This window comes from Solenopsis invicta, chromosome 12 (genome assembly GCF_016802725.1).
Source record: "Solenopsis invicta isolate M01_SB chromosome 12, UNIL_Sinv_3.0, whole genome shotgun sequence".
NCBI classification, from domain to species: domain Eukaryota; kingdom Metazoa; phylum Arthropoda; class Insecta; order Hymenoptera; family Formicidae; genus Solenopsis; species Solenopsis invicta.
The window spans coordinates 2,092,105-2,118,626 of record NC_052675.1 but is presented as its reverse complement, the minus strand read 5'-3'; the positions used below and the strand labels follow the sequence as shown (position 1 = coordinate 2,118,626).

The following is a 26,522-nucleotide window of genomic DNA, read 5'->3' as shown; positions in this document are numbered from 1 at the left end:
CTTCCACATTGTCTGTACCAGTATCTCCCTATCCACCGAGTCAAACGCTGCTTTCATATCCACGAACATAACTACTATTTTGCCTTTCGTTTTCGCTATTTTCTTATTTATTAGATAATTTAACACGTATATGTGGTCTATCGTTCCTACCCCTCTCCTAAACCCCGTTGACTCGGTGGTAATATCCCTTTCTTTTCCACTTCTTCCTTCAATCTCTCCGCCAAAACCGCGTACACTTTATACACCGTTTGCGTAAGCGTAACCCCCCTATAGTCTTCTACCTTTTCCCTCTCCCCTTTTTTCATTATCGGTACCACTATCCCTTCTCTCCATTCTTCCGGCCATCCCTTTTCCTTCTACACTCTATTGCATATTTCCCAAAGCCATTCTCTTATTTCTTTTCCCCCATATTTCCATACTTCATTCATAATCCCATCCCCTCCTACCGCTTTTCTGTCCTTTAATTTTATTATCGCTCTACCAATTTCCTCTCTACTAATCTCTTCTTCTTCCTCTACCCCTCTCCCCATTACTTCCCCTCTTATCCTCCACTCCACTTTCCCCAGTACCTCTCTAAAGTGTTTATCCCACTCCCCATTTCAATCCCTTCCCTGACTCTCTTTCTCTTCCTCCTTCCTTTATTCACTACCTTCCATACATCCTTTTCGGATTTATTCCTTCTATTTCCCTCTCCCATCTTTTCCTCTCCCTTTCCTTCTTCTCCTCACAATGTTCCCTGTACTTCCTCCTTATTTCTTTATATTTTTTCCCTTCTTCTCCTCTCCTCCTCCACCTTTTTAATTACTCCATAACTTCTCTTTTCCTATCCCTACATTCTTCATCCCACAATCCTCTCCGTTTTTTTTCTCTTCCTTCTCTACTTTCTAATACTACTTCTACTTTTCTCTTCATTTTCCTCCAATCCTCCCCTACTCTCTCACCGTCCCTATCCCTTTTCCCAAAGTATTCCTCAAATTTCTCTTTTCCTTTCTTCGTCCAAACCCCCCTTCTTCCTCTCCCGGTCCTCTTTTCCCTCCGCCCTCCTGCTTCCACCTATACCGTTATCGGCTGATGATCGGAGTCCACCCAGTCCTCCACCTTCATCTTTTCCACCTTCCTTCTTTCGCGTCATTTCCGATCACGTAATCTATTATGGTCCCTTCCTTCCCTCCTGTATACGTCTATTCCCCCTTCTCATCCCTCTTTACGCTTCCATTCAATATTGACCATCCCAATTTTCCTATATAACCACATAGCTTCTTTCCCTCTTTATTCACTTTTTCATCCTTCCAGCTCCTCTTTCCTTGTTCTTCCCCTCCCTCTTCATCCTCACCTATTCTTCCCCTTTCTCTCCCCGTCCTAGCATTGAAATCCCCCCCTATTAACACTCTCACCCCTTCCTCTCTATGCTCCATCCACTCTCTCAGCTTCCCCATTTTTTCCTCCAAATCTCTATTCACATATACTCCTATTAACCTCTACCACTCTCCCCCTAAATTTACTTTTACTGCTTGTGATCCCTCCTCTTTTCTTTCCTTATCCTCTTTTTCTCTCCTTATCCCTTCCCTTATCCCCACAATCATTCCTCCCATTGCCCTTCCTTTCTTACTCTTCCTTGCCGCCTCTTGCACTTTCCACGCGTATTCTTTTGGCAGCCATTTTCGAACTCTTTCCCATCCCTTCTTCTGTAACCAATTCTCACTCAGGAATATCACATCCCATTCTTTTAGTCTCATTCTGAAATACTTTTCTTTGTTTTCCATGCCTGCCACATTCCAAAAGCCTATCTTATACTTTTTGCCATCTTCTTTTTTCTTATTCCTCCTTTTTTTCCTATGCTTCTCCTTTTCTGTATTTCCTCCTTTTTCCTCCTTTCCTTCTTTCTCCGTCCACCATCCTACTAAAAATCCTCTTTCTCTTTATCCACCCCTCTTCTTTTCTCTATCCCCTCCTTCCATTCTCTTACTTCTTTTCCGTGCCATTCCCTCAACTCATCCTTAATCTCATCCCATAGCCATAATTTCTCCTCGATCCATATTTTCATATATCCTACTCTTACTTTCCTACCTTCCCTCTTTATCCTTTCCGGTTCCGTCCTTATTCACCACTCTACCCTTCTCTCCTTTTCTGTCAAATCATCTACTATCCACTCTCTTCTTTCCCTCAGCTTCGCTTTTCCTTTCATCACTTCAATTTTCTCTCCTACACTCGCCAATCTTACCCATACCATTTCCTTTCCCTCCTTATCTTTCTTCCCTATACTCCTTATCCCTTCCACTCTCGCTGTCGCCCCGGTCGCTCCCACTATCTCTCCTATCTCTTTTTTTAACCCTTCTATTCTTTTCTAGTTTTGCTTTCATTCCTTTTATGATTATATTTCTCTTCTTCTCTTCCCTTTTCCTCTTTTCGCCCCTCTAACTCTATTCTCTTTATCCTTTCTTCTAATTCCTTCATCTCTCTCTTCCTCCTTCTCTCTATCTGCTTTACCTTTTCCTCCTCCTTCTCTTCCTCATCCCCTTTCTCTTTCTCCTCCCTCCCTCTACCTTTCTCAATCTCTTCCACTCTTTTCTCTAAATTGTCTAATTTTTTCCTCATATCTTCCATCCATTCCCTCATCTCTGCTTTCCCCTCCTTTACCTCTCTTAATTCCGCTTTAATTTCCTCAAAACCCTCCCTTATCTCCCTTAATATCTCACTCAACCCCCCTTCTTCTTGCTTTTCTGGCTGCTTTTCCAGCTGTTTTTCCGGCGATTTCAATACCTTCATACTTTTCTTAAAGATATCTGCCTGTAATGCATCTATCTCCTTCCTTTTCTCTCCTCTCTTAAACGCATCTATCAGCGACAGACTATATACTCAATCCCTTATCCCGTCTGCTTTACTCGGTCTTCCCACCTTCCTCTTCTCCTCCCCTTTCCCCTCCTCTACTTCCCTTTCCCTCTCCTTCCCTCTCTACTTTCCTTCCTCCATCTCGTCTTTTTTCTAACCTGCAACTTTCCGTATTCAAGAGTTTATTTATTTGCAGTCGGGTTAAAAATTTTGAAATATTTATTTATTTTAATAATTTTAAATAAAATGTAAATAATTTTTTTTTTAATTAAGTAATCTATTTTTGCAGAAAATATTTACTAGAAAATATGACTCTTTTTATATTTAAGATGATCACACTTTTTAATCTAAGAAAACAATTTGATCAAGTTTAATAATATTTTTAGCTTATTTGTAAATCATTTTATAAATGTAGCAAACGTAAAAATACAAAATTATGTATTAGGATAATATATCGGTTGCTCAAAAATTACTCCAATTCAAAATTTCCCGCAACTGCACTAACTCTCTCCTGCTATGCTTCTCGCTTCTACCGCCCAATGTCGCTACCCTCCCTCTTTTCTGCTTCCTCTCTATTCTTCATACCTGTTTTCCCGTCTAACCTCTAAATCCCGTCCCACCCTACTATCACTCGTGTCTCCGTATTCCCTTACCCCGGCCCTTTACCCTTATTCGCCCTCCACCAGCCTCTTCCCTTTCCCTTCACCTCTTCGCACTCCACCACGTCTCACCTTATTCCCTTACTCCTGCTTATCAATCGCACTCTCCACACACACACGTCAATCACTCTCGCTACCGGAAACAGAAGTCCCCACTTTTGTTAGTAGAAGATATTAAGTTTCAAACACCATATCCTGTCTTTCCCACAGACTTTTTAATAAATTATTTTTTGCATGCGCATTTATCACGCACTAATACAACATAATAAAGCATGTAAAGGGGGGATTGGTCAGGACAATAGAAAAATGTGGAATATTTTACATCTTTAATTTTTGTGTTTTTTACATGCATATTAAATATTTATAAGATATTTTGTAATGTGTACACGTGTAGAGGTAAGACAAATGTAATAATATTTTTAATATTACATGTAAAGGTAAGTTAGAAATGCTTAATATAAAATTTAACGGTAAGATAAAAATAAGAACATTTAAATAAGACTTATTAAACAAATTTTTTGGTAGCATTGATGGAACTATGGGGAAACAAAATAAAATGTCAATAGCTGAACGGTCGTATTCCAGTTTTATATTGTCTTCTTTCTTCTTTTCTTTCTTTCTGTATTGTACTTACAATTAGAGTAAATAACTGAAGTACGCTCTGGAAAGACAGACGAAAGGTAAAAAGGAAGTAAATATGACTGTAAGTAGATATTAGCAAATTAGTTATATTACGCGTCGATATTATTATTTGAGGTTTTATACGTTTAATTTATACTTATAATTGTAATAATTGTATTAATAGAAATTTTTGAAACAAAATGCGTATCTTCAGATACACATTTCATTTAAAAAATTCAAGTTTTTTTTTAAACGATATGGAAATTTCCAATGTATAAGTGTATTTCATTGCATTTTATGGAGTTTGTATGTATAATTACATATTAATTTTACATTTTGTGCTCAAAAATTTTTTTAACTTTATTTTTCTTTTTCTTGGATCGTATAGAGGTAGGCCAAGTAGCTGAAGTACGATCTAATGAAAGAAACTTAGTCATACACATACGAGGTGTGTTCAAAAAGTATCGCGAATTTTGAATTTTCGCGGGTTACGTATATTCGAATTTCGATCTTTTTGTGGCGTTATGTTGGTACTCATGTCTCTCACTTATGCCGACAAGCTCGGCCATTTTGAATGTTCACTTAATTGTTGACAGCTGCTTTGCTTGCACGTGTTTTGGATCGTCTTCGATTTTTACCTATTCAAAAAAATGGATCAAAGAACCTGTATCAAATTTTGTGTGAAAAACGAAATTAAGTGCGCGGATGCATTCCGAATGTTGACTGTGGCATACGGAGAAGCTACCTTGGACCGAAGCAACGTTTATCGGTGGTACAAAATGTTCTCAGAAGGCCGAGAAGATGTGAACGACGAAGAGCGTGCCGGACGCCCGAGCACTTCAACAACAGACGAAAAAATTAATGAAGTGGAGAAAATGGTATTGGCCAATCGTCGAATCACCGTTAGAGAAGTTGCTGAGGACCTAAACATATCGATTGGCTCGTGCCATTCGATTTTTATCAATGATTTGGGCATGAGACGGGTCGCCACGAAATTCGTACCAAACGCCCCTGCTCACACATCGTTGCTTGTGCGCGACTTTTTGGCCAAAAACAACACACTAATGATGCCGCAGCCACCGTATTCCCCAGATCTGGCCCCCTGTGACTTTTTCTTGTTCCCTAAACTGAAGAGGCCCATGAAAGGACGACGTTACGCTACGCTTGACGAGATAAAGACGGCATCGAAGGAGGAGCTGAACAAGATAAAAAAAAATGATTTTTTGAAGTGCTTCGAAGATTGGAAAAACCGTTGGCACAAGTGTATAATATCTCATGGGGATTACTTTGAAGGGGACAAAATAGATATTCATGAATAAATAAATAATTTTTGAAAAAACACAAAATTCGCGATACTTTTTGAACACACCTCGTATATTAGGAGTATAAATAAGTTTCCGCCGTTTCACAAAAAATGGCGCCACTAGTATGTTATGGTTGAAATTGTCTATTGTAAAACGTTATATCGTAAGGGACATCTAGCAACAACATAACCTTAAAATATTAGCAATTTTGTATCAGCATCGTATATCTTTTTTCGTGCGAAAATGTCGAGTTTGCTGTGAGTGTGTCGAAATTGTCGTGAGTGGTTTCACAAGTTTAAGAACGGTGAATTTGACGTCGAAGACAAAGAACGTAGCGGAAGGCCGAAAGTGTACGAAGACGCGGAATCGGAAACATTATTAGATGAAGATTTATGCCAAACGGAAGAAGCACTTGCACTTACATTAGGAGTGACTCAACCAGCAATTTCACATCATTTAAAATCATTAGGAATGATTCAAAAACAAGGAAACTGGGTTCCATATGAACTGAAGCCGAGAAACGTTGAAAATTTTTCACATGTGAAATGCTGCTTGCCAGGCATAAACGAAAGGGTTTTTTGCATCATATAGTCACTGGTGATGAAAAGTGGATCCACTACAATAACCCAAAGAAGAAGAAATCATGGGGACCACCTGGCCATGCTTCAACATCGATAGCCAAGTCGAACATTCATGGAAAAAAGCTCATGTTGTGTATTTGGTGGGATCAGCTTGGTGTCGTGTATTATGAGTTGCTCAAACCGAATGAAACCATTACTGGGACTCTCTACCGAACACAATTGATGAGATTGAGCCAAGTACTCAAGAAAAAACGTACCCACTACTACTCCAGACACGACAAAGTTATTTTTCTGCATGATAATGCTCGTCCACAGTTGCGGCGCCGGTCAAAACCTACCTGGAAACACTCAATTGGGAAGTTTTACCCCACCCGCCGTATTCACCAGACATTGCTCCTTCTGAATACTACCTGTTTCGATTGATGGCGCATGGTCTGAGTAACACTTCACATCATATGAAGATACAAAAAATTGGGTCCATTTGTGGATAGCTTCAAAAGATGAAGCATTCTTCCGACGCGGTATCCGTATGCTGCCAGAAAGATGGGAAAAAGTAGTGGCTCGCGATGGACAATACTTCGAATAAAACATTAGGTACCGTTCTTTCACAATAAATACCCAACTTTTGATAAAAAACGGCGGAAACTTATTTATACTCCTAATATTATTAATTTAGGCATATGTATTTTAAACTTTTTATTATTTTTTACATTAAAATGAATTAATTTTTTTCCTAATTATTAATTTTAAGTAATAATTATTTAAATGTTACTTGTTATGTTAAATTGTATTTTACACACACGCACGCACGCACGCACACGCACACATGCAAAAAATGTATTTTTAAATACAAAATACTAAAGATATGAATGTATTTTATAAAATATAACTATCTACTTATAAAAAAGAAATATATTTTTTATGTACAAAAGGGTATACTTTTTATTTTTAATACAAAATTTAGCTGCTGTTAAAGTTTACCTTAATTTGTCATAACTAATATTATTAAAAATCTTTTATGTGCATATTTGTTTTCTAAAGCTTAATAAATATCACTTATTTAAGATTTTGCTTTTTTATATACATCAAATATATATTATAATATAATTTTATACTTATTTATAATCTGATAAACCAATTTCTCTAATGTTGCTACGAATTAGAAAGAGAGCATAAATGCAGAGTAGAAGAGTAAGTGAAAGAGAAGTGCAGATGGCGATACTGTATAAAGTGACCGAGCTTGCGCTGTGATTTTGATTTCACTAACATCAAAAGTGCCGACAGAGAGTTGCGCTACTGTATACTGTGGCCGAGCGTCAGCATGGAGGGACGCCATTTTTGCCGGTGCGCGTACGCGCACCAAGCTAACCTCTCGGCGCGATCACGCGGCAGCACCCACGTCGTTCGTAGCGTTCCGTAACATTGCCACTTTAGGCCAGCCAACCGTACGCACGGATTGGTGCATCCAACTACGCGCACACGGATATATAAGCCGGCAGTGGAAACACCGACGTAAGATCTTCCCGGTCCACCGGCTTGTTCTAGTCGAGCATACTCGACGCACTCCCGACTTCCTCAAGGACGAGCATACTTGCCTCCTTCCGTTCTCTCGACGAGAATCCTTGTCGTCCCGAGCAATCGAGAATCCTCGGTTAATCCGCAATCACCTCCTCGGCGAGCATCCTCGCTGTAGCCAATCACAACGAGCATTCTCGTCGAGCCCGTAGGCTAGGCATTCCTGGCTAATCCGCTCCGTTCTCGAGCATACTCGGGGAAGACACACCCGTCGAGTATCCTCGACGTTGACCGGGCAACTCGTAACCGAAATATTGCCAGGGCATCCGCGCCCTGATAATACATATCGTCTCATTTGCACGAGTTGGCTCGGGCGAATTGCGGAATTGCTACCGACGCGCCGACTGATCTGCGTTCGTCGCACTGATCACCGTGTATCGTATAAACTGACAACACGTTCCGCGATCACCCCCGGACACCGTGTCCATATAAATGTCGTGAATACATACATTTAGATAGCCAAAACCTCAAATTATAGTTCCGTCCATTAGTTTTGTTTAGTTAAGTAAGAGCTTGAATTAATTACATTTCCGTTATGTTGAGACAATTATCTAAGTCCGTTAAGTTTGATCCATATAAGCGAACCATGTTAGTCGATTCTATTTATTGTAACTACCCCTTATTTAGTAGATTTCGTTATAGTAACTACCTTTCAATTTATTACGTCTGATCGTTGTAAACAATTATCTTTTTGATTAGTTAGAGAGGCTTTATGTTTCCGTTTATTTTGACTATCTAGAGCCAAGCGTACTTCCGTTCATTTGATTTCGCTCGTTACGAGGCATTTTGTTTACTAGTCAATCATGTCATGTATTCTCTTAAGTTTTAAATACATTTACAATTTTTACTTCTATTAAACTCCGAGTACAATTATTTCACCGAACCCGACAATCCGACGAGCCTATCCACAACCGAATCCTCGATTTCCGATACCGCTCGAAAACCACTAGCGTTACAATGTACAACTTAATCTTAATATATTGTACAAGGAATGTATATATAAATTGTTTTCAAATGTCATGCACTAAACTGAAATGCATTATCTTTTATACTGCTATTATTTACAGTGAAAAAAATGTTAAAGTAGTATGATAAACATAATAAACATAATAAGCATAAAATAAAGATATTTGTTAATTCCGTACAATTAAATTTGATGATATAATTCGGTCTTATCAGCATTCTTATCAATACTTTAACATTCAGTATTTTAAAGATTAATGAATATAATTTAGTATATACAAAATTTTTTTTAAGCAATACTTTATCTGAAAAAATACAAATAAAAAATGGAGTAAACACAATTAGTCAAATATCATTATTTTATTAGTAGAAACTTAATCTTCACTTGAGCCAATATTTTTGTCTCAAGTAAAATCATGGAGTTAAAAGTTTCTTTTGAAGAAATAAATTCACTTGCTTCTTTTAATTTTTTTTATTTTCAATGTTTATTGTTGACAATTATTGAATATGTGTCCAAAGTGTAAATAATTCCGACAATTATATCGTTTTTTTTTGTAATTAAAAAGCATGCATATTGTAGACTAAAACGAATAAAATATTTAAAATATACAGGAAGAACTATAAAAAATAACCGCAAAAATCCTATTACAATTAATAAAAAGTGCGTTGCAAACTTTTGAATACAAATTATAATATAGTTTCATATATGTATTTACTGCAGTGGCATCATAAATTTTTTCCAAATACTTTTCAGATGGTAGCTGGTACAATTAATAAATAATTTTTGTCCAGACAAAATATATCCAAACCATTAAAAATTCAAAATTATGCGAGCAATGCGTGTTAAATTTATTATATTGTAGCTTCCCAATCGACACAGTTATATGTCCACTATATAATAGTTATATATTTTATGATCTCGTTTTATATAACGTGAAAGTTGCTGCAATATTGTAGCTATATTATAATTTCGCCTTTTTTCGAAAGTAACAGTAACGACATATTTATGTTGAAATAAATCACCGTAGGTCATAGCTGTTATATACATGTTACATATTAACTGCGAATGTAACTACGAAGAAATGACATACGATTTATATAACATATATATAAATTAAATATAAATGAGATATAATTATAGTGATAAAAAGGACGTTACGTTTATATTAAAGGAAAATAATCGTTTCAATAAATATACAGTAAAAAAGTTTTATTTTTTAAAACGTACATATGTATTAATAAAATTACAATATAAAATTATAATATTGAGATGTATTATGCAATACGTTAAATGACATAATAATTGACATATAAATGACATATCTAAAATATAAAGATTTGTTAGCACAAATTAGACCAATAATTTTACATTAATAAATGTATTAGAAATCATTATTCCTTTAATGCTGACTTTTTCTTGCAGCTCGTTGTTTTGCAAAACGAAACCATTCTGCAGCAACGTCTTCAAATTCAATTTCTTTTAGTTCGTAAGATAAAGTAACGGCTTGGCTAATTTCTGTAATTATGCGTAAATTATAAACAGCATAATTGTTTTTTTTTCCTTTCCATGAACAAAGTTTAGCACACTCATCAGAAAAAACTTTTCTTAAAATTCTATGAATATTCTCTTTTGCTGTATGCTCTCCAATATTGGTAACAAAATTTGTCTAAAAAAAGAAAAATATTTTTAGAAGTTATTCTTATTATTTAAAATTATAAATTCTATTATTAGAAATTATACTTACATATTGAGAAAGAGCTGAATCGTTGGTTGTGAGAAGTTCTTCTAAGTTAGCAATACTTTGAAGGTCTTTTAATGGTAGTAATGGTAGTAACAGTGGATATTGCATTTTTTCAGGTTGTGTTACATTTTTATGCTCCATTTTATGTAATCTTTCGTCAATACTTTTTAATGTTAGAAGAATCGAAGCATGCATACGATGTATGGAACAATATTGGTCTAAAAAATTGTAGAAAACATCTAATATATAGTTTAAATAATAATATAATTCTTTTTTTATTGTGAAAAATCGAATAATCCCCAATTTTACTAACGACATTTAAATTTTGAATTTTTGAAGAAAATCTGAGTTTCTATTTGAACACAGTTTAAAACTAAATGTTTAATCACCGTTGATGAAATCGGACATAAATTGTATTTTTCAAATAATTCAGTTTATTAAATGACAATAAGTCTATTTTATAAGTATCATATTAATAAATTGGCATTTTGTAATAAAGTAAAAGTAAGGCGCAAAATTTTCTCTATATACGCACATGAAGAGTATGAGTAGTAATCCGCAATTAGTGAAATTCAGTTTCTACAGTATAACAGTGAAGTAGGAGTTATTTCGTCATAAGGCACTTAGCCCCGGATCATGCTCTATTACAAAATTCCGATATAGTTTACATAAAATTTTAAGTACAATATATTGAATTAATCGAATAAAATAGACAATACAAAAATTAAATCATCAAATAAAATAATTGAGAAAGAGAGGAAGAATCACAGTTGAAAATTCAACCAATTATTTTAAAAAATTTAATAACATTCATAAAGTTTAATCGTATATATAGCGTCATTAAAGATCATATAGCTATAAAAAGACGTCAAAGAATTTTGCAGTTTAAAAAGAAATATAATATTTAATGTTTACTGTATAAACAAAATTTAAAATTTATTTTTATTTAAAATAAAAATATATGTGATTACCTTTTATAATAGCAATATCTTGTGCTATTTGCAACTGTTCCTTATTAAGATCCGGTTTATCAACATATGTGATAGATATTGAATTTGACACTGTAATAAAAATATTAATAACTTGATTAATAACAGATAACCTGATATTAGTATTTATTATAAGTATTTATTATGTTATAAAAAATCAAATATTTCAAAACTTAGAAATAAAAGTAAATTTACGAAATATATTAATTCAAACAAAAAATTCATAGTAAACATATATTCTCAATACTATGCAAATTAAAATTTACTATTTAACATTCAACGTGTCAGTTTTGTTATTGAATGAAAAATTGTAATTTGTATATAAGTTAATTGTTACTTGGTGTTTATCGAATAATGACCTATTACTAAATGTAACTTACCTCCGGCTGCTTGTATAACATTTAAATTTGCATCAATAATAATATTATCGTCCGTAATATCATTTAAAGTTAATGTAGGTGGAAGAGTAAAGCAGCTTTTTATAGTTGCTAAAATAATAATAAAAATTAAAATAAGTCGCATCATTATAAAAATAAATAAGAAATACATACGTTTAGCATATTCGTCCTTTTTTTTAGTTTTATTGCTTTTAGTGTTGTCTTTAGTTTCTTCTTTTTTTTTATTTTTGGCGGGGAACTATACTTAGCATTATCGAATTTTGTTCGTTGGCCTTTACCAAGACTTTCGTCATCCGTAGTTTTATACATGGGGTCATCTGCTATTTTTCTTGCCTTTTCCCAAGTATCTGTCAAATAATTTTTGTTTCAATTAATGCACGCTCAATAATTGCATTTTTATTTTCTACTTTTTTCAATTGATAAAAGAGTTATTTTACCGCAATAGGTTTCTATTTCAACCTCGGACAATTCCCATATCGCCTCATCCGGTGATATGCGATTTGATATATAAGACGTAATATTTTTAACTTTTATTGGCCACCAACATAAATTTTTGTCTTTTTCTTTACATAGCCAATTACTTGGGACTTCAGAAAAAGTATCGCTTTCTAAGAAACGCACGACGGCGTATGATTTTTCGTTATTAACCATTTATAATAAAATGTACACGATAGCTGCAGTTGAAAAAAATATAAATAGTTCATTTTATTAAAAATTTTTCTATAAATATTACTTGTTTAGTTATGATAAGTATGTATCATAGGCAATAAAACATGTGTTCCAATATTGCTTTCGATTGGCAGTAGTAAACATTTTGTAATAATTTCTTCTGGTTTGATAATAAAAAAATCAGAAACTTTGTTTGCGGTTATAATTGATATTCCTAATATGTTGGAATTACATGGCAAATGAAAAAAGGCTTTTGGAAAAAGAAATTGTGACACTTTTCTATTGTACATCTCTATTGTACTATTATCTACGTCAATTTCAGTACTAGTTGTATACATATCATGTACAATAACATTACATCCATTCTTTAAAAGACAACAATTATCAGGTTGATGTTTCGATATCATAAAAGTACGATACTGTATAGATTTTATAACAGTTTTATCATTTAGATTCTGATACAATGCAACTGGATATGTTTTTTTTATAAAAATTTTATTTTCATTAATAGAAGTTTCCTCATAAAGTCGATTAATTATTTGATGTAAAGGTTTTCCACTTGCCCGTATTTTTTATTTTATTTTACCTAAATAACTTTCGTATTTAAAGCAACTGAAACTTTCAAGAGAGCCAAAATTTTTTACATCACTAGCCAAATGTATCAAATTATGAACGTTGTATATTACGTTATGATCTCCATATATCTTTTTATACTCAGTAACAAACCATGTTAAAAGTTCATGAGCATACTGATTTAATGTTTGACACCATTTTTCATCACTCAATATTCTGATAGCTACACTAAGAGCCAGAAAATGCATGTACATATGTTTAGGTAATACATTCAGTAAAACAATTGGTCCTGTATAAAGTAAAAATTGACGTAGTTCTGTTCCTTTCCATCGTTCAATTTCAGTCATATGGCGTGGTTTTCTCACAAATTCTTTACAAATAAATTTAGACATAGCAACTAATTTTTCACTAAGTACTGTAAAAGTATTATGTACAAGTCTAACATTTTTAGGCCCTTTATACCAAAACTAAATTAAACGTTTCGTATTGCCTAAATAATTAATTGCCTAATTTAATATATTAAATGGAGACTGTCAAGCGGAAATTGTTTAATCATGTCTATCTTTAATTCTTCTAAACAAGAAGTTCCTGTATGATGATCTGGATACTGTTTATTTCTAAATGATTTATCTGTTCTTAATGTTGATTGTATTTCAGGAAATGTCATTCTGTTTTCAATGAAATTTCCTTCTTAAATACATTTAGAACACCCTTCATAACCAGTATGACCCTTAATTTTACACACATATGACCGAGCAGGAGTATCACAAAGAATAGCATTGATAATAATAGAAATAACTTGTGCGTTAATTCTAATTCCATTTTGTTCTAAATTTTTCATTTCATCAACAAATGGTCTGAGGAAATCATTCGAATTTTCAGGTTTGTTTTTGCCATGGTGAATTCCAATGACAAATGGTTCTGTATGATTAAGTGAATTTACACAAATAGAAGCTAAAATTGGCCAGAAATCACTTTTAGAACTATTAGTTAAAGGTAATCCATCGATATGTACATTAATTAAGATTTTCTCATGAAAAGTACAGAAAATTTGCTTCATTTTAGATTTAATTCCAAGTGCAATTCCAAAATGACTATAAATTCCACTACCCATTGTAGAAATAAGTTTATTAGTTATTCGTGGTGTTTTCATTATGGTACGACAATCAATAGGAATATCAAAACCTTGTTTCCTCCAAATAGCTAAGTTAGCATTTGCAGCAGCTCTATCAATATTAAATTGTAATATCCATTCGCGCAAATCTTTCAATAACTCTTTTGTTTTATTATCAGTTACTTGAGTATTATGTGTATCTAATTCTTTTAAAAAGTTGTCAGAAAAATTACAAGATTCTTCGAAAATACTACAGCCTTTTTTCATTTCATAATTATTGTATAAATTAATATCATTAGTCCCATGTATATATTTCAACTCATTTTCTATTATTTTAGAGTGATATTCTGAGTTACTCTTGCACTCAGAATTATTAGGACCGTATAAATCTAAGTCACATACTGACACATTACTCGAGTCAATATTTTTCATATTGCTTTCAAATAATAATGTTGGTGACGAATGTTGATGACGAGCAATTTCATCATTAATTAATTGCTGCTTTCGTCTTTTGGATAATAAATGTAATGGTTTTGGCATTATTCCTGTAACAAATTCTATGTAGATGACTAATGTTATTATATCTGTATTAAGTTTAATTCTTACGAATAGAAATGTGTCATCATTAGTATTATGTAATAAAAGAAATACAAGAAACCTTATACATAAATGACGTGTTACGTTAAATAAATAAATATATGTATTAAGCAATATATTTATATAAATTTAAATAACAAAAAAAAAATACCAAAGATACATGTTGCAAAGACTTAAAAAATTTCTTCAATTGGAATTTTAAGGTTCTTTAATTATCTCTTAAATCTTTTTCATATTTTTGTTTGTGACTATATTACACACAATAAAGGTTATAGGGTACATATACATAATTTTTCATGCAAAGTTGAAAACTAATTTGTTACCTAACATCATTATAATAATGCACAAACGTTATTACTATTTATTAAAACATTTTATATCTTATGTTAATTTTATCATAATAACTAATGTATATTTACCTTATCTAAAATCGTTCTTGGCGACGTCTGTTAGTCTAATTTTTCGAAGAGTATTTTTCTTGTGAGATTGCTTAAAGCTATCCGTTGGTTTTTTACAAAATTATATGAAACTCAAAGTATAAAAATAAGATACGGCACGTGTATACTTTTGTGCGGTAAGAGAGAGGTTAGATCACTTTTATCGTCGATAATTTTGGAAATCCCAGATATAATACTGCAAATAATAATAGCATTCTAATATTGAAGTACAAGATTTTCTTTTTTTACGTTTTAAAATAAATTTGTTATGCATAAATCATAAAACAACTCACCTTATTAAAAATTTTCCACGTGGATAACTGCGCATGGAATAACCAAACGGACAGGAAATAATCCCAGCTTGCGAAATATATCTTCCTTATTAACTTTTGCATACGGAAGGCTAATTCTACATTGGCTACGCTACAGCTCGCGCTCCTCAGTTGTAACCAATCAATGTAAAGCGCGGGAAGTATGCTATTCAGTGCTATTCAGTATTATTGTGTTATTCTACTTTTATCGTTCATTAAACATAAAACAATTAAGAATAGAATAACAATAGCGTTGACAATAGTGTTCTCAAATGCGTCTATGTAAGTCTTAGGCTACAAAAAATTGAACAAACTTAATTGTTTTACTCACATTCGATTATTATACTTGCTTATTTTAGAAATCTTCTACGTTGCAGGTAATCAAAACAAGCTAAAAAATTTATTGTACGACAAATGTAATAGCATCCTATAAAAAGATATTTCAGCGTTGAAATATAAAAAAATTGATTATTAAAGAGATAATTTTTAATAGTTTGCATTTTGAGAGAGAGAGAGAGAGAGAGATCTGCAAATTAAAAAGGTAAAAGAGATTTGCAAGAGTATTTATTAACATATAAACTGTATGAAAATATTAAACGCATTTTTATCGAAACATAATGCAAAATTATTTTCATGATAACTCGTCTTGACTTGTTTTAATCTATTTTTTATGTTTCGTCCCAACTATAATCAAATAAAAATTCCAACTTTTCAATTTTTCCAGTAAAAAAACTTTGAAGTACAAAAGAGTTTTTCAAAACTTGGTAATTATGCAAAATCAATTCCTTAACTTAATTAAAGTTTAAACTAAAATTAGATTTTTAAAAATTATAAAATTTTGTTTACTTATTATTTCTTATGTCTGCATTTTAAATCATAAATTCGGAGAGATTAGCATTATTTGGGTAAATCTATCCTTGTATTACATTTAATAAATAATAAAATTACACAATATAATAAAAAGCAGCTCCCTCTGAATGCGCTCATTGTAATAAAATATAAAACATCTATATAGTTGCAATTATTAAATTCTATATAGTAATAGTATTATCATGTAACTCATTAATTATATAAATTTTATGTTGCTGCAATGTAATGTTGCAATATTGAATATATATTGAAGCATTACATACTTGTTATGTTAATACTATACAGGGTGTTTCAGACCACCCGTACACCCCTTTTCTCTTCGCAGGATTAGGACCAATCAAAAATATGTTCAGACGAAAGTTGTAGGGTTTCAAAAAATCTATTCAATGATCTTATCAGTTTGACCTTGGATGGCGTCGCCAAGGTCAGATCGAAATCACATTAAGTTTTTTAAATGAAACACCCTATTTTTGATTCCAGAATCTAATAGCTGGTGTCAAGACCTTTCCAAAACACTACAAGAAAGTTTATTTTCGTTGACTACTTTCCGAGTTGTGCGGCTTGAAAGTTACACTACCGCCAACACCATGTAAATAACAATATAAAATCACGCGTTACGCAGAAAGCCGTGCAGCCGACACAAAGAAAGTAAACACGCGAGCCGGGCCAACAAAAACAGATCATGAAAAATCGTGAAAGTTAGCTGTCGCGACCGTAGATAGTCACATACATATGTATGTCATAATATTATGTAATTACATTATTACTTTAACGGTAGCACACGAGCAATAACGAGCGCGGCTTTCTGCGTAACGATGTCTAACTCGTGATTTTATACATATTGTTATTTGCATAGGATGTAGTAGAGATGTATTCACCACAACGCTATAGTGACTCAACTCAACACGAGTGACAATAACTCTCTCAAACTTGTCACCTACGTCTTCAATAACCGTCATATCAGTATCAATCGCGCAACAAAAATCCGACCCTCTTTATTAGTCTAGGTTTATTTAGCCATGTCCTATTCCAATGAAGAAGCATATGATATGCTGCTAATTTTAGGTGAGTGTCGAGGTACATTCATTGCAGCGGAAAGATTGTGGCGGGAACGTTATCCTGATCGGACTCCTCACTCGCGAAATGTTTTTTCACGTTTGGCTAAACGAATAAAAATTAAAGGTGTCGTTCAGCCTCAACATAACAAAGGTACACAAATTCGTCGTCCGATTATGGATGAAAGAACAGTGGAAATTCTTGCATCGACAGAATTGAACCCTTATGATTCTTTAAGACGACGAGAACAAGATTCTGGTGTTAGTAAAATCAGTGTTTGGCGCATTCTAAAAAATAACAAATTTCACCCTTACAGAATGTCTGTTCATCAAGCGTTGAATTATAACGATATTAGACAGAGACTTGTATTTTGCAACTTTATAAGACAGCAACCACTTGATTTCCAGTTGAAAATTTTATTTTCTGACGAATGTACACTTAAAAGTGATGGATCTGTTAATACTTGGAACTCTCGTTATTGGGCACAAAATAATCCTCACTGGTTGAGAGAAGTAGATCATCAAACCATTTGGAAAGTCAATGTTTGGTGTGGAATTATTGGAAGTCAAATCATAGGTCCTGTTTTCTTTGACGAAAATCTAAACGGTGATAGATATTCCGCCTTGATAATGACAGATCTTCCTGTCTTACTAGAAAATATTCCTCTGCAATTGCGCCTGAACATGTGGTTCCAACAAGATGCATGTCCGTCTCATACATCGAGAGTTGCTCGTGCGGCATTAAATACTATGTTCCCCGACAAGTGGATAGGCAAATACGGTCCAATCAATTATCCACCCCGATCACCAGATCTCACCGTCCTTAATTATTATTTCTGGGGAAGGATAAAAAACTTGGTCTATCTTGAACGTCCGATTACGAGGGATAATATGATTCGTAGAATAAGTGAAGCAATTCGATCCTTACGTGCCGAGGAAATTCTTCGAGCAACCAATGATTTTCAAAATAGAGTTGATGCTTGCATCGCAGAGAATGGTGCTCACTTTGAACATTTAGTCGCTTAACAAAACATACACTCATTCATTCCCGAACGTGAGAGGCAAGGGGACTCACGTGAATCAAGCACCCCAAACGTGAGAGGCAAGGGGACTCACGTGAATCAAGCAACCCAAACGTGAGAGGCAAGGGGACTCACGTGAATCAAGCACCCCAAACGTGAGAGGCAAGGGGACTCACGTGAATCAAGCACCTCAATGGGATGAAATTCTCGTCACGTCCACGTCGTTCATTCTGGATAATGCTAAGCACGGGAAAATGCATACAGTCAATCTGGACATGATTGATCATCAAACATAATCAATCCAGTTAATAAACAAAAGCAGAGTACATAAAACTTTGACTCCCCTTTTCCTCCCCCATACACATACGCATGCACGTATGCACACACCCACACACAAGATTAAATCCGACTAAGTAACCACCACATGGTACATCTTGAGTAATGCTGATGCTGGCGGTAGTGTAACTTTCAAGCCGCACAACTCGGAAAGTAGTCAACGAAAATAAACATTCTTATAGTGTTTTGGAAAGGTCTTGACACCAGCTATTAGATTCTGGAATCAAAAATAGGGTGTTCCATTTAAAAAACTTAATGTGATTTCGATCTGACCTTGGCGACGCCATCCAAGGTCAAACTGATAAGATCATTGAATAGATCTTTTGAAACCCTACAACTTTTGTCTGAACATATTTTTGATTGGTCCTAATCCTGCGAAGAGAAAAGGGGTGTACGGCTGGTCTGAAACACCCTGTATAACAATTGCACATTTATATTATATAGAAAGAAGCAGTAGATAGAAGTAGCTGTGATGTAAATATTATGAAACATTTGTTATATAAACTGTTACTCTCAAATTATATAGCAGTTACAAATTGTGTCGACTGGGTTGTAGCATCCAAATATACTTTGTACACTCAGTTTCAAATCTAGAATTGTTAAAAATAGATGTATATAATTAACACTTAATATTTAACAATCAAGCCTATGATCAGGGCCGGATTAACGTAATGGCCAACCCGGCTTTTGCCGGGGGCCTCGCAATTAGGGGGGCCTCAAGTTTGTTGAAATATTTTCCAAAAAAAAAGAAAAAAAAACCATTTAACAGCAAATTAGCAAATGAAAACTTTTTTAATTTGTGAAAATTCTCGTAGCGCTCGGTGCTTGACGCTCAGTGATGCGCCGACGATGCCGACAGCGTCGAGCCGTCGAGCGCCGCCGAGCGCCGCCGAGCCGCCGAGCGCCGAGCCGCCGAGCACCGAGCTACGATTTTCATTTCTTGTATGCGCCCCCACCACGCGCTCCGGCAGCAGGCAGCTAGCGTAGCGTCCCGAAATCCGAAATCACTGATAGCTGGTAGCGGCGGCAGCGGCGCGCGGCGCTTCGACTCTATTCGACAAGTCGGCAATAGGCTCCATTCGTCCGCTACTACTTCTTGCGCTCGCTAGAGAAATGTAACTCTAGATCAAGGAACAGCTTAGTATATTTTCTAAGAGATAATTTAGTTTTTTAGCGCTCAGGGTTAATGAAACTTTTAAGTTTTGATTGAGAATAAAGTAATTTATTTCAAACGCTTGTAATAAGAAATACTAAAAAAAGAAAAGCCAGGAAATTAATTAGTGTCTTTTTTGTTCCTTTGTGTCTTTCTATTTCCTTGTCTTTTGCTATTTTTTACGGCACATTTATAGCAAAATGAAACGAAATTTTGAAAGTGGAGCTCAAAAAAGGAAAAAAGTTAAAAAAGAAGAATTATTCATTAAAAATCTGAAAAATATAAATTGGTATTTTCAAACAACAAATACTAGCACTGAAAATAGTACAGATGTCACTACTCTGTCTGTTAATTTAGATTCCTCTGTGTCTAATTCTTCTTCCATTTTACCTGTCGATCCAAATGATAATACTGAAACTATCATTTCTTATTCTGACAATGACAACGGATCTAAAGAACAGAGTACAGATCCACCATTGGAACCACACGTTTTGGAAATCGGTCCATCTACATCTAATACTCCCAACTATATTGAATCAAATTATACTGATGATCGGATAAATGATAATGTACAAAGTGCTATTCCTCATATTTCTGATAGTCAATTAAATGAACCAAGTTCAGATCCAGCTTTATGGGAGCTTTTTCGAGGAAGTCGAAACGCATTACAGGAATACTGGATTAAAAATGGATTTACAAAATGCCAAAATTTCGATATACATGCGGATTATAAGGCGTCAGTTCGAAACTATGAAAGTATTGAAGGAAACAAAAAAATCAATCGACCCAGAAAATTACAAAATTCCTATTTTTACCGGGAACTTCAAAATGGAGAAAAGGTTAAACGCGAGTGGGTTTTATATTCGCCGTCTCAAGGCAAAATTTTTTGCTTTCCTTGTAAATTGTTCAATGAGTCGGATACTTCATTTACAACTGGCTTTAATGATTGGAAACATGGATTAAAATCCATTTCAGATCATGAAAATAGCTCTGAGCATAAAACAAATTTATATACTTATATCAGGCGCACAAAAGTAGTCGGAAGAATAGATACTGAACTACAACTTCAACTTAACGAAGAACGTAATTACTGGATCGAAGTATTCGAAGTTGCTGTAATAAAATTTCTAGCATCAAGAGGTTTGCCTTTTAGAGGTAGCAATGAAATTTTCGGTTCTAACAGAAATGGTAATTACTTAGGAATGTTAGAACTAATAAGCGAATTTGATCCATTTTTGCGCGAACATATAAAAAAGTTTGGAAATAGTGGACGAGGAAAAACTTCTTTTCTTTCCTCAACAATATGTGAAGAATTAATCGAGATTATGGGGAAAAAAGTATTTATGGGAATTATAGCCGAGATACGACAAGCGAAATATTATTCTATTTCAATAGATTCAACGCCTGATGTAAGTCATGTAGATCAGTTGACTTTCATTATCCGATATTGTAAAAACGGTAAATCAGTTGAACGATTCTTAAAGTTTATACTGATTTATGGGCACGACGCAGAGAATCTGTGTGAAGTTGTCATCAAGTTTCTAAATGAAAATGATATATCCATTTCAAATTGCCGAGGCCAGTCGTATGATAATGCCGCAAATATGGCTAGACGATATAATGGATTGCAGGCCAGAATTAATGACATTAATTCTTTAGCATTTTTTATTCCCTGTAGTGCACATTCTCTAAATCTTGTTGGCGTTCAGGCCGCAGAATCAACAGAAGAAGTTTGTAAATATTTTGATTTCGTTCAAAACCTATATACTTTCTTTTCTGCGTCAACGCACCGATGGGCTGTATTAATAAGAGCATTAGCTACTTTAGGTCCAAGACAAAAAGTAGTTAAAAATTTGTCTGATACGCGCTGGTCAGCTCGTGCTGATGCTGTTTTCGCATTAAATAATGGATATAAACCTATCAAAACAGCTTTAGAAACACTCATTACTGCTGAAAATGAATCCGAAGAAACTAAAACCCGAGCTACTGGTTTGAAGAAAAATATGGAAAGATTGGAAACGGTTTTTCTAACTATTTTTTGGAACGATGTATTAATGAGACTTAATAAAACGAATAAGATGTTACAGAAAACAACGTTGACCTTGTCTGTTGCTGTCAAAATGTTGAAATCTTTGATGTTATATATTAGCGAAAAGAGAAATAAATTTGATTGGTACGAAAAGCGTGCAAATGAGATTGCGCCAAATTCTGTTTACAAAGATATTAACGAACGCATCAAAAAACGTAGTACTCGTTTGACTTATTTCGATAATACAGATACACCAGATCCAGATGTGATTCTAGAAGGAAGTGAAAAATTTAAATTTGAAACTTTCTTGCCTGTTATTGACACACTTTTAAATAATTTGACTAAACGCTCTAAAGCTTATGAAAACATTTTTGAAATATTTGGATTTTTAGAAATTTTGACTGATGTAAATGAACAAACGTTGACAAATTCATGTACACATTTTGCTTCTATTTACAATAAGGACGTAAATGAAACAGAATTGATATCAGAATGTTTTCATTTAAGAGTATATTTGAAAAATGAATTAAAAATTAATTCACACTTATTGCAAAAAGAAAAATTTTCTACAGAGAAGGAGGAATTTAAAGATGGGACAAAAGATATAGAAGGTCAGGAAAAAATAAAAAAGCAGGAGGAAGAAATGAGTGAATCGGAAAGAACTACCGATAGAGAAAGTGACAGTGATCAAGAAGCAGATCTTAATGAAGAAAAATCTGAAAATGCCTCAATACAAAAATTAAATTTAAAAAGTTTGTATTACTATTTATATGAAAATCACCTCTTTGAAGCTTTTTCAAATGTAGAAATAGCATTGCGCATTCATCTCTGTATGATGATCAGTAATGCTACAGGGGAGAGATCATTTTCAAAATTGAAATTAATTAAGAATGTTTTAAGAAATACAATGACAGAAAGAAGATTAAACAATTTGAGTATTATTAGCATTGAAAACGAGTTTCTTAAAACATTAAATTTCAATGATGTTATTCAAGATTTCATGAATAAAAAGTTAAGAAGACGTTTGGTACATTAATGTGATTTATTTGAAAATTATATATATATATATATATATATATATATACTAATATTAACACTAAGATATATATTAAAAGAAAGACAAATAAAAATTTTTTATTGTTCATTAAAAAATAAAAAAAAACAAAAATCTCAAAAAAATAATAAAAAAAATCATAAAAATCATAAAAACTATACAATAAAAAATATAAAAACTATAAAAACACAAAAAAAAACAAGAAGAAAAAACTCCATTGACGGGTCTCCACCTTGACGTGGTAATGGAGCTTAGGAATACGATTTCTGACCAAGAGAAACCCAATATTTAATAAAGCCAAATAGCCAGTATTATTGGACATGGTACTAAGGGGCCTCATTACAAGAGATGGCCGGAGGCCCCAAACATGTTTAATCCGGCCCTGCCTATGATGTCGGCTCTACAATAAGTCAGTAGTCGGTAGTCTGAGGTCTTAAGACACAATCGGTGAGTCTAAAACGAATAAAACAATCGGAATCGGTGAGTCGATAGAGTTAACTGTTGACTAATAGCTAACTCGACTCACCGATTTTTGTCGATTCCGACTCTCCAACTCGCTTTCGACTCACCAATTATAGTTAGATTACAGACTATCGACTCATTGTAAACCGGGTATGAAAAACATTCATTTATTATATTATTCCTGTATTTATTATTATTTTCATTGTTTTCAGTCCGTGAGATTCTTATCGATCTTGTAGAAACCTATTAGCTAACAGTTAGCTCTATTGACTTACCGATTCCAATTCTTCGATTTGTTTTAGACTCACCGATTGTGACTTAAAACTTCAGACTACCAACTTGCAAAACTTTGCTACATAACCTACCGACAAAACTTGTCATACTTGTCTCTAGCGAGGACACTACGCCTGTGCGACTGTATCACTAGTTCTAGGAGGCAGAGTTGGCAGACTTGTGGGATTCCCCAGCGAACGCTTTCTTCTCCAACTCGTCGGCCGAATTCGGAAACGGCTCAGATGGCTGTTAGCAATCGCGATAATACCTACAGGGCGTATTCACGTTATTGTTAAGCCTTGTACCTATTATGCTAGAAATCGGTCCGAGTTCTTGAACCAAGAATTGTGTAGCCAATTAACTTGCCGTTTTTGCGTAAAATTTCCGTACATTTTAGGTTTAAAATATTAATAATTTATAAAATAATAATTTAAATAAAATCAATTAATTAATCAGGTAATTATAACAATAAAGATTTTATTAATTTATATGAATTATATTAATGAATTATGTTAACTTTTTAAATTAATTTTTTAATGTAGTTAATTTTTTTTGTTATAATTATTTTTTTGGTAGCCTGACAATTTAATAAGCATTTAGCGTTGTCTAATCAATTATGTCATTATTTATAACAGTAAAGTACATGCTTACATATTGTATGTTTCCATTCAATTACCGGAAATATTTTCTAAATTTTTTCCGTCATATGCCTATAAAAACCGTTTCCACCAGAATGGGACAACGTTTATGGAAATAAGTTTGATACAGCATTTCCACTCGTTTGTACGGTAATCGTTGTTCATATAATGCCTGTAGATTGCCCTAAACAAAATTACTATTCTCCCGGTAACAGCAACATGGTAGCAACTGAAGGCAAACTTATGCCAAGCAACTATTTCTTATCTTGTGCCAAGAATTATTTTGCTATCTGGGAAGTTAAATGTAGCATAATTAACGTGACAAAGAGAGAGAGAGAGAGAGAGAAAGTTTAAATAGGAATGTGTTGTCTGTGTCAGTCATTTGAGTGCAGCAGGCACCTTACGGAAACACCCGCGTGTAACAATGAGTCGCGCCGCCCCTATCTACCACTTGTATCCGATTCACCACTTGGATTGCAAAAGTGCATTTAGTTTCAAAAGATTAATTTAGAAGATCGGAAGACTATGAATCAAAATGATGGCTAAGGGGCATTCAGCCACGGAATACGAATGCTCGAAAAGCTCTTGTTATTAATCTCGATGACGAGATTAATATAAATTGGAATCTGGGATACCGCCCTGATGCAAATCTGATTTCGCATTCTCGCTTGGTGAGTACATAGTTTTACATAGTTTTGTACTATACAGCTTTACAAGTGTTCATTGTCTAATAACAACAAATCCTCAACAAAAGTCAGTAAACGGTTTATTATGATGACAGATTTAGGTTAAGTTTCTCTGTATATCCTACAAAAATATTGTTAAAATTATATTATTGAAATATAAATATGTCTCTGATCTCGTAAATAATTACAACACTCATAAAGTGTAAGATAATGAACAATATTTAATATTGAGATGTACACAATGAGATCTCAATGCGAACTAAATTTCCCGGCCTTATCGGCGGAACCAAGTTCCGATTTTCAGAACAAATATTCTTGCGCAGAGCGACGAGATTGGTAAGGTCGGGCTAGGATTCCCTTTCTCGGAAAATTCGACAAAGCAACTGAATCTGTTTTTTGTGTGTCGAGAAGCCTGTATTTAGAAGCAGCTGAGCGGTAGCTAAGATTTTGCGCGAACGAACGACTCTCTTCATTTTGTCTAGATACGCGTTCTCTCTACCTCCCGCTGAAACAATAACAGTGATTTTATTTTTTCGTCAATTTCTATATTCAACTCAGCTGATTTGTAATCAGAATATTACTATAATGTTTATTTTATAAATATTAGTTGTATCTTGATTGTGTTTGCTTGACTATCAGTCTCTGTATGATTTAAACATTTATAAAAAGATTTTATATATCACTTTTCCTTCAATGCTGTGTATCAAATTTTGACAAGGTTATAGTTCAAAATCTATAAAGTATAATATATATGAATACAATTACAAAATAAAATTACTTGGGCCGAATGTGCATCAACAATTTTATTTTTACCTTTTTGTCCATGTTCTATGTATATTTCACTTTTTGCAGACAGAACGTGTCTTGCTTTTTCAAAACTGACTTTACGTCATAACTTTATTTTTATTGTAATAAATATTTTTGATGATCAAACGTTTAGTTCATGATAACAACACAAGGAAATATACGTAGTTCTAATATTTGTAATATTTTCAATTTTATAAGTTGACTCTTAGAGGTAGTAGCGCATTCACTGACACGTCTTCACTAACATAATGAACTATAACTTATTAAATTACTAATCAAGGTAAGTTTACATTTTAATTTTAATTTATTATAATGAAATAAGGTTTAATAAGTTGTCTACAATGTAAGATAGTAATACACATTAATGTAAAATGAAATCTTAATATTGTAAAAAGTGTTTGCAATACAAAATAAATAATGTATTGTAGTCCCATTAGCTACTTTAATCGTTTTGCGTATCTGTTTAGTAACGATCAGGCCACGAGGCTCTTGTTGCACCGGAAATGCAAGATTGCAGAATTTGCAATCGTGCGAGCAGCGTAAGAAGCATAATTGACGCGAATATGATCATATATGGTCATCGTGAGGGCCTAATATCCCACTATAGCGAAAATACCGAAGCTATAAATTAGGCTGCCTAATTATGGTTAACGGGAGATTCTTATAGCAAAGTACGAGCGGCACGTACGCGCTGCGCGATAAATCAGTCACCCGACACCCTGCAACACGTTCAGCGGCCGAGTGCGCGATAAAACACGTGATCCGTTTATTATGA

The 26,522-nt window shown here is 33.7% G+C and overlaps 1 protein-coding gene across 1 annotated transcript; it reads right to left on the bottom strand.

Annotated features, from left to right (window-relative positions):
• Positions 1–9,727: 9,727 nt before the first annotated feature.
• Positions 9,728–14,557, bottom strand: LOC105197365. Its single transcript, XM_039456050.1, has 7 exons — positions 14,374–14,557; positions 11,940–12,008; positions 11,815–11,874; positions 11,644–11,751; positions 11,246–11,335; positions 10,278–10,492; positions 9,728–10,199 (listed from the first exon to the last, which is right to left on the bottom strand). The coding sequence occupies exons 1-7, from the start codon at positions 14,555–14,557 to the stop codon at positions 9,933–9,935; spliced, it is 993 nt and encodes a 330-aa protein (XP_039311984.1). The 3' UTR covers positions 9,728–9,932.
• Between the last annotated feature and the right edge of the window lie 11,965 nt (positions 14,558–26,522).

What these genes read in the sequence shown, in the direction of transcription:
- LOC105197365 (XM_039456050.1), bottom strand. Translation starts at nt 14,557, where the DNA reads ATGCCAAAACCATTACATTTATTATCCAAAAGACGAAAGCAGCAATTA. An exon ending in TAATAATTCTGAGTGCAAGA is followed by an intron (nt 12,009 to 14,373) that starts GTAACTCAGAAT and finishes ATTATTTGACAG; the next exon opens with ATACTTGGGAAAAGGCAAGA. An exon ending in ATTCAGCTCTTTCTCAATAT is followed by an intron (nt 10,200 to 10,277) that starts GTAAGTATAATT and finishes TTCTTTTTTTAG; the next exon opens with ACAAATTTTGTTACCAATAT.